This window comes from Dreissena polymorpha, chromosome 10 (assembly GCF_020536995.1).
Source record: "Dreissena polymorpha isolate Duluth1 chromosome 10, UMN_Dpol_1.0, whole genome shotgun sequence".
NCBI classification, from domain to species: domain Eukaryota; kingdom Metazoa; phylum Mollusca; class Bivalvia; order Myida; family Dreissenidae; genus Dreissena; species Dreissena polymorpha.
In genome coordinates, this window is record NC_068364.1 from 5,507,896 (window position 1) to 5,522,940 (window position 15,045).

The window sequence follows — 15,045 nt, forward strand, 5'->3', positions numbered from 1 at the left end:
CACTCACCTCTGTGCACTATTCACTATACCACTCTGCTGCATATTGATATAAATGTATGCATTAAAATGATATGGAACACTTGATTCATACAAATAAGTGCACAATTTGTATTGAAAGATATGTTCCAATTATCAAACAATCTGTGTAAAATTTGCACCAACAGACACCACATATTATCAAATATTGGTGTTCATTCATAATGTAACATGCAGTTAAAAGAAGCAAAAGCAATAGAACTTGAAAACTGTTAAAGAACACACAACTTTATTTAGTCATGTATAGTTTTTATTTGTAACAGAAACAAACTTCCGAACAAATCACAGATGTACCCAAGATAATAACAACAGTCAACGGTATATAACTAATACCAAACAATATATGCATCGTATATATTACATATGCTTTCAACAGCTACACATATTCTCATAATCAAGCAACGTTTATGCGATATGGACAAATATTTACCATATATTATTAAATATCAATTTCCATCCATAAGGTAACATGCACTTCGATGAAAAGCAAAAACAATGACACCTGAATAATTTATAAGAACATGCAACACATTCAACATTATCAAACAGCGCAATACACGTATAGCTTAGCAATATTCAGATAATAATATAGGTACATGTATTATGGACAAGAGCGTTGTAAAACTAACCATCAAACGGTTTAAATCTTCAGGTCACAATATACTAAACATATTTTGCCGTATATAATTCAATATGAAACGGAAAGTGTTAACAAATATAAATCCACTATTTGCACATAGAGACCCTCATTTACATACATTGGCTTAAAGGGAATTCTAAGCTGAATTGTTAAACAAAATACAAAAACATGTTATGTCCAAACAAAGAAAAATCTCGACACAAATCAAAATCGACTGTTTTTGCACCTTCTCTTTTCGGCCGTTTTCTAGTGAAATGAAACCTTTCCCAGCATTTATTTCTCTTACTTGATCATATTTCAGGGATTTAGCAGTGAACACCAATGTTTACTCTATTTATACATCCACAAGAAAAAACAGAACAACAGTCTAAATTGTATAACAAGCCTTCGGGAAAAATGGGATGATAAGTTTAAAAAATAAGTCCTACAGGTGTCGATAGTTTAGTATAATAGAACATCCGATTCTTTTCCTCCAACATTTCGAGGCGATGATCGCAGTTCATTTCATTTCGATACGCCCGTCGCTCGAAGTGTATTGTATTGGAATACCCTTGGCGGTGAATGGTTGGATGGATCATTGGGCGGCTTTTTACTCTGCAAGTTGTTTATTTGTCAATGAATCTTCATCAAACTTGTAGTAATTTTAAATGACATTAAATATAAACATGGTTTTATAACCGATTAATTCGCACCGGGCATATATAATTATATTGCACAATGTTTATGAAATTTTCGATTTCCGCGATCTAACTCATACAGTTTTCATTAAATTTTCTGCGGATGTTTGTTGACATAACATCAAGGTCAAGTTCGATGAACAGCCAAACAAAATCCAGGCATAGCAGAGTGATTACTAATTGTTAAACAAACAAACAAATATAATAATAATAATAAATTCGCCGTTTCAGCTCTCTTAACTTCTTGTTGGCATAAAATGTGAGTCGATTTCGAAAATCAGCCCCCCCCCCCCCCCCACCCTAAAAATGCATCCCATCTGGTCCATTTTAACGACAGGTTTATATTACTGTCCTTTACCTTGTTTAAAGTATGGTTTATGTTGTGTTGTATTATCTTATTATGTATAACGAATGGTTACTGACCTTAAACACACAAAAATACCGGAGGTAAAATGAAGTTCTATCATGCTAATGCCTCTTGAATTTGAATGTTATTTTAGATAGTTTAATGTACAGATATACAGTAACGATTAATATATGAGTTTGTTCGTACTGGATTATAATAAGGTCCTTAAAAAAAAGCCCATCGCAGTAAATTGTCTGTAATGACATACTTAAAACTGCCAAACACATGAACAAAAATAAAACGCAAAATAAAGCATACACAAAATAGAGGATACAAGTACAGTCTGTAATGAATGTACATTGAGTTCACGAATATCAATTCTAGTTTGGCAAGCTGTACGTCGCAAAGAAGTTACAATGCACCAACGATGTTGGAAACGATATAAACAATATGTATACACACTAAGATATTTGAATGTAAAACACTTTCCAGACTACATTCTTCAATGTTCGAAATGTAATACAACGTGAACATTTAAAATAAACATCATTCACAAATATGAATTGAATGGGATATGACACAAAAGGATCGGATTTCTACCTATATACGTAAAAAATATCCTCATTATGCTTCCCAATATTAGCACCACATTTCAATAGTTTTACAAACAAATTGTCATCAATACAACATAACTAAACACCGACTAATAGAGGTACAAATTACAATTGTAATTAAAAAAACTTGAACAATTGTAGTAATGACCCTGTACAACTAATGACATTGGCAGTCGCACATCACAAAACATTATAGAGTACTGAACACGTAATTTGATACCGATAATACAGACACAGGACGCCTTGCTAATTCGAATACTTCAAATTACGATGATGAATGTCATAAAGAAGTGTGAAACCAATGAAGCAAAAACATACAAGAGCTGTCACAGAATATCAACAATAACACTAGACCTTGATCAAAATCTTAACACAAATGGATTCGGACATAAAAATGGTTAGACTTCACATGTCTCGACATGACTGTATATGATATTTTTCCAATTAATTATTTTTATAAATTTCTGATATAATCTTCATTAATTTTTATAAAATTGTTTTTGTCACTTGCACTTGTACATCATACCTATTATTTATTGACATACAAATATCAGGTGCAAAAAATGTTTTTTTAACGATTTGGTTTCGAATTGTCCACAATATTGGGATAAGTCCTCGCTGTTCAATATGAATCAAAGAAACGCGCAATATGTACTGATAAAACCAAAAATGCATAGCTATATTTGTGCAGTCGCCCTTAGGAAGGTTGAAATTTAATCCTTCGTGGTGTTGTGGCAATATATTGAAGTCAGAGATCGCATAAACAATTTGTTGAAAATCTTATATGTGAATCTTACAAAATATCAAAACTATGTGTACGAAATTGAAATTTCATTAGGGTACATACTGCATATAGAAACTGAAGTCAACCTATTTGCAAAATGTAGTTATGTCAAAGTACAAATCTTACAAAAATGGAAGACACATAAAATGAACACAATTCACTCACACAAAGCCAACATGACACACCGAACGGTCAAATACGATAAGAAATATACAATCATTTTGAAGGTCGGATATTATTACAATAAAAACACGAAATATTTTATATATTATGCCAGGATGAAATGAATTATAATATTATATTAATTCAGATACATTTGTTTTTCGAGAGTTAGACAGCCAAAACCACGAGCCATGGAGTGAAAATTATATATTAGTGTCCAGCAAACAAACTTATCTTTATTTGATCATTACCTGATATTATATTTTACCCATTTTGACCATTACCTGAAATTATATTTTACCCATCGTTTCCACAATTGTATGTCTTCATTATAAATCAACAAACTTAATTGGCTAAAATCACTTAAACAAAAAAACACAGCATGGTCATAAACAGCATGTCACTATATTAGCAACAACATTATTATTAACAAGGTTGATATACAACAACATTTATAAGTTGCGGGTAAATTGATGGGAAAATTTGTGTTCTTAATAATGTGTCCTTTTTATATTATATTGATGTTAATCATTCTGGTAACCAATGGGGTCAGTAAATTTAGCAAGTAGAAAAGTTTATTTTAATAAAGAGACAATGTTTTTTTTTTAATAATGAAATTGTTTGTTTTTGTTTCACAGTTGGGCCCTAAAATAAAATATTATTTGTTTCCGTTCCGAATGGAGGAATATCACTGCGTCCTAATAGACACACCAATGAATAAATATGTATAGATTATTATATGGAGAAAGTGTGCCTTTAGTGGTTATTGGCACACTTGGTGAGTTATTAGCCCGAGTGCAAATAAACACCAAGTGTGCCAATAACCACTAAAGGCACACTTGCTCCATATAATGACCTGTTTATTGAAGCTGTTCATCATGTGTATACATATGTCGTGTATATCGAAATTAATAATTAATATTGTATATATCGAAATTAATAATTAATATCGGAATAAAAACATAATTTAATATAAACGACACGCTTAGTACCTCAATGACAACTTTAAATCAATATTTATAACAATGAATTTGATAGGAGTTGCACTTACATTTTGTAATGAGTTGCACTTACATTTTGTATTATTCCATTTCTTTATCGAAACTTATTTTAAACCAAACTGTTTTATTGTATTCCTATCGAAGTTTACAATTATGCATGATCAACACGCAATGCGAAATACGTTTTGCATTTGTTCGATGATTTAAACAAATATTTTACTGTTAAAAAACAACACCTCCAACATGTCCTTAAAATCAAGATAGTTTAACTCACACTAGTGTGTTTCACCAGAGAAATTACGTCATACAACATACGTCATAAATTGCGCTATCAGTTGCATGAAAAAATACAAGTATGGAAAGCCGGTTTTGAGAAAAAAAAAGCGATTCCAAAACCCGTTCAGACGCCATTTTGTTTTAGCGCTCTGTTGGCAAATTGCGTAACGTGAACGCGTGCCGACGATCCGCCGTTGCTGCGAGATAACCGGAAGTTTGAAAATAACCGATTTTGGCACAGTGTGCCAGTAACCGGTTATTTGCACACTTGCTCAATACCGAGATTTTCACGAGTTATTCGCGACAAAACGGCCAATTTTTTTTACAAAATATAGTAACATATGCAATAATCATTAATACTATTCCTATGTTAACGTTAATCTTATATTTCTAGTCACGACTGCCCAAAAACCAAATATGAACGCTCGTAAAAAAATATAATGTAAAAAATAATCAAGTAACTTAAGTGATCAATCGAAATACAATCGTGTCATTCACAAATCTTTGCAGCGCTATAACTGTAGAGGTAGGAACAAATCTATATCTGAGTAAAATAACCACAAATTAACTTTAATTAATATTTTCATGTTGGTGACATGAAGTACATACTAGTATATGTGTTGATATATTTAAGTAACATATGTAAAATCTATTAACACATTTTCATTATACGCAAATTATGGAAGAAGTGCGATATATACCAAATACAGCCGTTCTTGTTGTTTGTTATACATGTTGTTGATACTAATAGCATTCAAAATAAATATTTAAATTAGCGCAGTCAAAAACACTATACATAAAGGCTACAATTGTTTTATCCTGTAGTGTATGTTGTAATAATGAAGTCATATTGTATATCGTAATGTATTTCACAATTTTTAATTGCATAGAAACACAAATTAGGACACAAATATCTTGATCCACCACGTCACTTACGGGATTTTCATTCTTTTTGCAAACTGACAGTCATAACTTCTTGGCCTATGCTCTAGAAGTTTGGCTCAAACCTCCTGGAAGTTTTTACAAATTTCGCAAAACAAAACACTAGATTACATATATCACAAACAACATAATTTCTTGAATCAGTATGGCAATATTGTTTCTCCCAACAATATTGTTTCTTTCCAGATGTCCTGTCACCTTTGATTTATAAAACAAGTGTTATCTGTACTGTTGAAACGTTTAGAAGAAATCACTTCCAAGTGTTGGATACTGGAAGCCTGAAATATGTTTCAATGGCGGCATTTTTGTAAGTTTCGAGGCACTTATTATGAGTCAATAATGCAAAACCATTAATTAATGCAAACACTGCCTTTATCCATATCATTATGTTGACTATCTTGTTTCTTTCAAGTGTTCAAGAAGCCAAATAAAAAACACGCAAATCGACTCCAGGTTAACAAGTGTAGTCATCATCACCATTTCGATTTAGATTCTGCAAGGAACAAGCATTTTAAATTGCATTACTATTCTGAAAAGTATGAAGTAGTTCAAATAAAAACAACAACTTGACAGATAACATGGAATTTTGATTTATTTTTGATTGACAAAATGTTAAAACAATAAATCCTTTGAACGAACAGTGTGTTGTTTTTTCATCTACAGAAAAAACAAAGATATATTTACTATTGTTTTTGCCTTCTTTTGTGCGTCATTCGTTGTTGCAACTTAACAATATTATTGTTAATATAAATACATAAACGATATTTGTTGATTGAGTTTAAGAAAGTATGATCTTTACATCATATGAAACGAGTGGCGGTTGCTTGTTGCTATAGTTTAAAACAGAACTTTGGTATCGGAAATGTTGTAGCTTTGTCAGAGGGAACAATCACGTGATAGTCAAGATGGCGACGTCCACGCCGAGACAGTTACTTTTCGCCGTTTTATACCATGTATTGCTGTTGTTTATTTTTTAAATGACGCTCACTTTCCAGCCATATCAATAAACATGTGATTAGCGTTGATTTCATATTAACATTCGCTTTGTGTTTCGACTTTACTCCCCACAATGTTCTTAATGTAGCTTTTATAAGGTCACCCCGCTAAGAAATTTCGCAGCGTGAAAAGTCCAGATAAAGAGCGAATATCAACACGAAATAAACGCTCTTTACTAACTTGCTGATATGGCTAGAAAGTGAGCGGCATTTAAACGTTTAATGCAAGTAATAAAAAGTATAAAACGGCGTTGACGTCGCCATATTGACTATCACGTGATTACCCCATCTGTTTATAACGACTGGTTATATTTGTTTCTAGTGTTTAAGGTTATAAATCTTTTGTGAATAAAATAATATTAATATATCTTGCATAAAGTCAAATGGAAATGGTCAAACAATAACATTCTATTCAAGCTAGAGTGAACTTATCGGGTCGTTGGTATTATCAACTTATTTGTCGCACATTGTAAGGCAACAAACATTGCACAACTTACCAGGGAAGTCAGGGACAAGCCCGATGGTCCTGACAAGCTGATAAGACTCGGTTGCTGACCTTCATCTGTCGTTTGAACCGGTACAGATAGGCGCTGAGGACACAGTGCAAAAAAGTTCAATATAAAAACACGTTGTATGAGAATAAGCTAGCTGATAGTATATTTATTATTTTAAGTGAAAATATGCGACAAGATGCCGCAAGAATACAATGACATATTGTTTTTTTTGGTTTTTATGTATGAAGGCTTATATGGTTTGTGAGGGAGACTATTTTAATATTAATAAATCTATTCGAACCAGACATCACGCATATTTGGAAGAATTATGTACGTCTGAATGTATGATTAAACGCGATATGACAACGCAAAAAAGCATTTACCATGTGAATATTTTCATAGCATACACTACTTGTGTATGCAAAAACATAAATGATTTATTAGAATAAGTGGTACTGAGAATTGAATCATACTAATGGAAAATTATAAACGAACTTTAACTTTCCTTTTCAATATAACAAAATACTTTACAAGTAGCTAAAACCAATCACGTTACCACGGTTTTTTTAGGCATGAAAATATATTTACATGCAATTAATGCAAACAAGCAAAAAAGGTAGACCTCAATCAAATCTTAGTCTCTTTGAGAACTTGAAATTTAATGTTCGATTTCGCATTTTCATATTCATTTAATTTGGCTAATTAAAAGCATAAACCTTACCTCCGCACTAATCCCAACTGAACCGACAAATCCTGAAAAGATATTTGTCGATATAAATGTGATATTGCAATAACTTCAAAAATCATGCGTTGACAATGAAATTTCCTTTATTTCGCTATAAAAAATAAAATAAATACATTATAACAAGGCCTAATTCACGAAGAAAATCATCCCACGAAATTGCAGATTAGGATTTTGTTTTAGTATTGGATGTGTGCAATGTATTATCTTTAAGTCCAATACATATATATATGCGCAATCTATGACCTGAAGTTCCAATAAATATTGATATGAGCAAAATGTTACCTGCTGATCCAATGCCACTGTCAGTTACTGAAATGTAATAGTATTCGTGTGTTGTTTTTGTGTAATTATAGAATTATATCAATATCTATATATATTTATATATATTTGAAGGATATTTTAATTAATGATAACACAGACAATATAAGATTTGTCCATAGTGCAGTATTATTGTTTGTTTCAATTCTCCAAAGGTGTCGATTTATTTCAGCAATATACCGACGAAACTTATTGTATATGCTGTTTTAAATTGCATCATTTTAACAGCAATCCTGTAAGAGCTATGCGCATTTTAAGTTGTTAAATACCCTACATCTAGCAAAAGAATACGAAAACTCGAACGACGGATAAGGGCAAATATACATGCTCATAATTACTCTTAAAGAAGGTGCATAACTTGTGTTTTTTTTTTTACCTTTTTTTCTCCCTGTCTGTTCGCGAATTTGGACTTGTCGATGCTCTTGAAGGAGTTTTATTTTCAGATCTTTGACACCGTCCATATACTTCTTGGCCTCATTGCTTATATCATCTTGGGCCGCTTGGTACTATAAGTATAAAACAAGTTTAATTCCGATAGCATTAACGGAAAATTATTTGTGTAATCACTCCGAGGTAATTTTTTTGCGAGGTCTTTTGTTAAAGGCAAGTGACCCAGTGTCATGTAATTAGAAATAAGCCAAAGGCAAACACAAATCCACAAATCCACGTTCGCCTTCATGCATTGCAAAAAGTGGCCATGTGGTTTTAAACCGGCGTTAAGGCGCCTCACACCTAGTCAAGATGTTTTGCACTAAGACATTTACGTGTAAATAATCATTTATCATAGCAAAATAAATTCAATTAATCTGAAACACTTCGTTGCATAAAGCATAGAAAGCTAGTAATTACATATTTTTGCGGATAAATGCGATTTGCATTGAAAAACACACAAAAAATAAATAAAAAAAAAACACAATCAGGCAATGTTCATCTCCATCGCCATCACCATCAAAATGAACGAATGACAAAAGCTCTGCAAAACTTGAAGAGAGAGAGAGAGAAGTATTGTCCGTGTACTTATCATTTTCTGTTAAATTCGGCTATCGTTCATTTAAAACATGTACTAAATATAAAGATAAGCTCCACACAACAAACAGATTGTGAATGCAAAAAAGCTAAGGAACAAACGTCCCAGTATACTGATATAATATATATTCGTAGTTCTTTTTTTTCCCTGTACTTTCCTTTAATGTGCGCAATTATTGTTTACAAATTGTTTTATTAAAATACATTCGATAGTAATAGTAATCGACAACACAAAAAGCTTTATGTCATTTACTCGTTAACTCATAAGGAAAGAGTAATGAACATGTACTTTACTCTAAACTTTCCATTAAATACTTATTTCATTATTGGAAGTTTCATAAGAAGAGGGCGTAGAACTGAAGGACGAACTATGCGAATACTACAGACCTTCTTTCGAGGGCATCAAAAACTACTGACGTATTTAACACACGACTCATGGTCCAGATAAGTATTAGTCGGGTTACCAAAACAACTTTCTATTCGTATTCTTAATATTCTGTATATACTCAGTTTCATTAAAAATCCTGCAAATTTTACAAGTTAATAGACCTACAACTATCCGCTTTATATGCATAGATTATGAAGACAATTCTTACCTTATCCAAAGCTTTCAGCGCATCATCCAGCTCTGCTTCATTAAGTTCCGTGTCCATAGATTTTATTTTTTGAAACACCTTTAACGCCTCTAAGTTAAGTTTTTTAAACTTAAGATTTAAATGTTCGATTCTAATCCGAATACTGTCTATTTCGGCAAACGGCTTGTCACTTTCAGCCATTTGAAGCGTTTTTTTGTTCACTATATATATATTTTTTAACAATGTTTATTCTGGTAAGTTCAAACACTTGTTTGCTCTTAGAAAGGTTTGAAATAACACTTATTTCTACAAATACTTTTCACTACTGATTGTTAACTTTTGTATTTATTTATACAATTAATTATCAGAGGTTTTAAACAGATCAACATATGTATATAACTTTGGATATCAATCGTGTTTCAACGCTAATATCATAGATTTCTATATCGGATTTCATTCCACATATTTTAACACACTTTATTGAAGTATCCGTATCTATTATTTCTTCATAAACAGTCGTATTCTTATATTAATAACCAATCTTTATATCAATACAAAGGTGTGTTTATGGCATCATGTAACTATGCAGACGTATTGACCGTATTTCCGGTATATTTATGTAAAAACCTGAAAAGTAAAATATACTTTGAGTTATACTATTTTACTGATAACAATTTCTAAATAAAGCGGTTTAAAGCATCCAATTTGACCAATATTCAGAATAACAGCTTTCGAGAATCGAAACAAAGCATCCCAATAAAATGAAATGAAAAAACCGTATCAATTCAAATCAAATATACGCACTTATGACGTAGACAATTAAAAAATACAATACATGGTGATGCTGTTGCGAAATCGAGGTTGATTCAAGGAATCCCAGTTTATTTGCATAAACTTCCCATTTTCCTTTACGGAAGAATATGTAAAACTGTTTGTTATTAGGAAGATTAATATACAAAGCAACACAACGATTGACGGAAAGTTCACACTTCCGCAATTTCAACCTATTTTATCATAAAGATCATCCCGTCCATTACTGACGCATACAAAACATTCCAAGAAATGTTTATGTTACTTCGATTATGGCCTTGTACGTTAAACGAACGACATCCAGACATCCTACACTATGCAAAGAGTAGGGCGTTACAATTGTGAGTAACATAAAAGTAAATATTATTTTTTGCTTTATCTCTAAAAGGTTTTTTCCTCGTTCATTCATTCAACACCTTCACAATATTCATGTTCAGCTGGTTCATCAGTTCTTATAGAAAAGAAAAAAAAAGTGATATATAGATTGTTTTGTTATCCTTATTCTCGTTTTAGTTCACTAAGGTTTTATGTGAAGTTAGAGATAAGGTTTAGGTTTAAAAAATATGTTTATTTACAGAGGCTCGGTAATATGTTGTGCGTGTTCGGGCATCCCAAATAAACCCAGAATTTAGATTTTATCTATCTTCTCATATTATTGTTATTTTGAATTAAAACATGCTAAATATTACAAAATACATATAATTGCACCAAAAAGCACACATTCTGCAAATAAAGCTTAGATTGATCCACAGTTTTTATCCGTAAGTGCATATGAACTACGTGAAACTCCACAAGGATAACAAGATACATCTTAATTCCAGCCCCACATGTGATCACAAATAAATATTTGCCTAACATTTTGAACCATCCGAAAATAAAACGAATAGTAAGACGTAACTCCGTAGGACATCGTTGACTCCACATTTCACTTTTGTTTTAAAACTCCACAGTCGCTGTATGAAATATATAAACAAGAGCTGTGTTCGTGAAACACAATGCCCCCTACTGCGCCGTCTTGAAGCCATATATTTGACCTTTGACCTTGAATGATGACCTTGACCTTTCATCACACAAAATGTGCAGCTCCATGAGATACACATGCATGCCAAATATCAAGTTGTTATCTTTAATATTACAAAAGTTGTTACCAAGGTTAAAGTTTTGGGACAGACACACAGACAAACAGACACATAGACACATACATAAAATGACAGACAGGCCAAAAACAATATACCCCCGATCATTCTATCAGAGAGCATAAAAATACCGAGGTGTGAAATTTCCCATGCTAGTTAACATCTTTTGTGAAGCTTGCATCAGTCATGCAGCAATATCTTTCGAGTTACATTCAATAGAAGTTCAAAATGGTATTTTGTGCTAAAAAGGACCATCACCGCGGTAATGTCGAAAAAATAAAACAACGGACCAGTATTTAACCAATAACGCGCGACACAAAATACTTAAAGGATAAACGATCGTAAAATGAAGGGCAAATGTATATTTTAACCCCCTCCCCCAACCCCGCTTTCGCTGAAAGTGGTACGAACTTGGGAGTAAATTGTCAATTTAAAACCATTATTCTGAATCTCACGTTTTAAACGCCAATTTAGTATCACAGATTTGTGTACAAAGAACACATCCGTTACTCAAAGGTTGGATCATTTATTACATTAAATAACTTTTTTATGTCCTCAACCACTATAGTGGTGGACATATTTTGCCTTGTCTGTTGGTCTGTTGGCTTGTTTGCGCCAACTTTAACATTTTGCAATAACTTTTGCTATATTGAAGATAGCAACTTCATATTTGGAATGCATGTGTATCTCATGGAGCTGCACATTTGAGTGGTGAATGGTCAAGGTCAAGGCCATTCTTCAAGGTCAAAAGTAAAAAAAAAAAAATCAAAGCGGCGCAGAAGAGGACATAGTGTTTCTGACAAACACATTTCTTGTTGAACATTTTAAACACTTTTCGAATGCTTAATAACTAATCAAGGAACGTTTCAGCAAAATCATTGAATGTAGGACGATATTATGAAATGCGCATGATATAAAGATGTGCATTTTCGCGTTACTTCCTGGTTTATCTTTTCAATTTCGATTTAGGCTAGTATCCTTATTGTTTACGGAACAAACTACCGGTTTAAATTTGATATTTATACAGGTTTAAATTCCCCAATTGTATGCGCCGTATATTTGCATGTTTACATATTTTTACTAGCTTGCCGTGTTATTTCAGTATTTCAGCCATATCACTGCAATTCTTTAACCTATTTACGAGCTTCCGGGTCAGGACAAATAACTAATACTAAGTGCATAATATTTTGCCAATAACTGATACGTGCTCTCTATTTGAAGATTAATAATGGGATTGTAACCAGAGAAACATAACTTTCTGAGAGTGTCTTTAATTTAAGAATATTGATGTATATATGAATTTTTACCCTATTTCCCAAATTGTTATTTTTTAAATTCGAAAATCAATTCCAAGTACTTAGTCGGTGATCCCAATTTTAATTATTAATTGTAACTTCGGTGTTTATTATATAATGATTGTGCTATTGTGCTATTTTTAGCAGGTATTGTCAGTTTTTTGGAGATTACTTGTCATCGCCTTATATTAAATATTCGCGATTTGAAACAATAACTATCAATAATCTTTTTGCTGACAATCTTTCTGGATTTTCCGTGTTATATTCAACCGTTGTTACATACATGTCATAAATATTGATCAGTTTTATCAACTATCGAAAATGAGCTTTAGAACAACAAACGCTTAGATTTTTTCCGTAACATGTAAGAAATATCAATATTAATTTATTTATATCGGCATGGTTCAAATACACCGGGCAAAAATTGTTACCATCCTTTTGATTATATTAATTTTAATATTATATTAAGTATGACATGAATGGTTTCTTATTCAATTGGTCTCGTGTGTTTCAACTCTCAATAACATTTTTATTTTCACGTGCATGCAAGAAAATACCAACTTTTATAGATTAAGCAAAGATATATGTTAATGAAATGTTGTTTAGGTAAATCTATCTGCATGAGCTCTATTGATAAAGATTTTGTAGTGGTTAAAAAGCTCATAGAAATACGAGTGAATTTAAATCCCACTGGAAGGTTGAATCGAACGAGTATTTGATGACAGTGTAGAGTTTACTTCCTGGTTGCACACATATTTTATTCGATTTAGGTAAATTGAACATAAGAATGTTAAATGCACTTTGCCAAATGAATGTGTAGACGTCATACCTCTTTAAACAAACCAACTGATGCTCTGTTGAAGGATCCCAGCTAAGTCCTAGAAATGTTCAAATGCTCATAACTGAAAAATTGTGACACAACGGTTTGTTATGAGGAAGATTTATATACATCGAATATATAGTAACAACAATGTTTAAAACCCCTATATTTCAAGAAGATAACCATGCCTGAATGAATTCAACTGTTATAATGCAATCAGCGATATTAACAATGACTCATACACAATGCACCGAAAATCATTTTAACTATTCAACCACTACAAACAAAAATGAATAAATACTTTGCATACATAAACATTAAACAACTATGTATCTCATTCTTTTTATATTCATTATAATACTTATATTTTGTAGAGTGATGTTTTAGTAACATAGAACATAATGTGTAACGAGTTAATTAAATCTTGCTCTTTTATTTTATCTATTCTTTTGTACTTTTTCTGACAAGCGCTGTACCAATTCACACTTAAAATGAGGTTAACGTAATAATGCTAAAAAATTAATATTGTAAAGTGCGAACGAGTATGGCGTCGACAATCACACCACCATTGACGCGGAATAGAGAAATGACAACACTACACAAAATAATGACTAATTTAACAAAGTCCAAGAATTGCGCTTTCCGATTCAGTTGGATCCTTTTAGGATTACGTTTGACCTGCAGACGGACACACTTGAGCGTGAAGATTTGATTTTAACAATGATGTGAAACTCACATGAAAATCTGTCAACAATTGACGATTCTTTGAATTAACAAAAAGCCTACAAGTTTTGCCAGATTGGAATGGAACGATTACATTTTGATGCATGTATCGGGGTTTAAAGAGAACTTTGAGTAACATGTCTTTTTTTAATCAATGGAAACCGGGCGTTTGTTTATATTTCACATAAATACATAATCGTTGTCTGTCATTAATGCAGAATGATAAGTCCTTTAAAGAAAACTACCTTTCGAATAATTTCATACTTTTGATAGAGGCTTGAAAATCATGAACAACACGTGCAGGCGAATAAATGCTTGTAAATTTTGTGCCGTAAATTTCACACCGACATTGAAAACGATCTTTCACTGACAACTCAATAGCGTGACACCACAGCATTAATTTAATTCGTCCCAACGTTTGTGATTCTAATATCCAGCAGGGCGTTGCATTGACTCTAATATCTTGTTGTCGAGCGTGAAATCTTATCTGAATCGTGTATCGAAAATATTTTGCTGACATTTTTTTTTCTTTACGATTTCACACATACGTTCATTTTACAAAGATAAATATAAGCATTAAAGAGTAGAATATGTATTTTAAAATTTAAATTTAAACATTATAATGAACCT

At 32.1% G+C, this 15,045-nt stretch overlaps 1 protein-coding gene across 1 annotated transcript; it reads right to left on the minus strand.

The window, feature by feature from the left end:
- Nucleotides 1–248: 248 nt before the first annotated feature.
- On the minus strand, nucleotides 249–13,832 carry LOC127848588 (uncharacterized). The gene is made up of 7 exons (XM_052381135.1): nucleotides 13,702–13,832; nucleotides 9,653–10,258; nucleotides 8,407–8,536; nucleotides 7,995–8,021; nucleotides 7,689–7,720; nucleotides 6,971–7,063; nucleotides 249–5,971 (listed from the first exon to the last, which is right to left on the minus strand). The coding sequence occupies exons 2-7, from the start codon at nucleotides 9,830–9,832 to the stop codon at nucleotides 5,933–5,935; spliced, it is 501 nt and encodes a 166-aa protein (XP_052237095.1). The 5' UTR covers nucleotides 9,833–10,258; nucleotides 13,702–13,832; the 3' UTR covers nucleotides 249–5,932.
- Between the last annotated feature and the right edge of the window lie 1,213 nt (nucleotides 13,833–15,045).

Excerpts from the sequence above, each read along its gene's own strand:
- LOC127848588 (XM_052381135.1), bottom strand. The coding sequence starts at position 9,832 with ATGGCTGAAAGTGACAAGCCGTTTGCCGAAATAGACAGTATTCGGATT. Across the intron at positions 8,022-8,406 it reads ACAGACAGGGAGAAAAAAAG|TAACTGACAGTGGCATTGGA; the intron begins GTAAAAAAAAAA and ends ATTACATTTCAG. Across the intron at positions 7,721-7,994 it reads CAGTGGCATTGGATCAGCAG|GATTTGTCGGTTCAGTTGGG; the intron begins GTAACATTTTGC and ends ATATCTTTTCAG.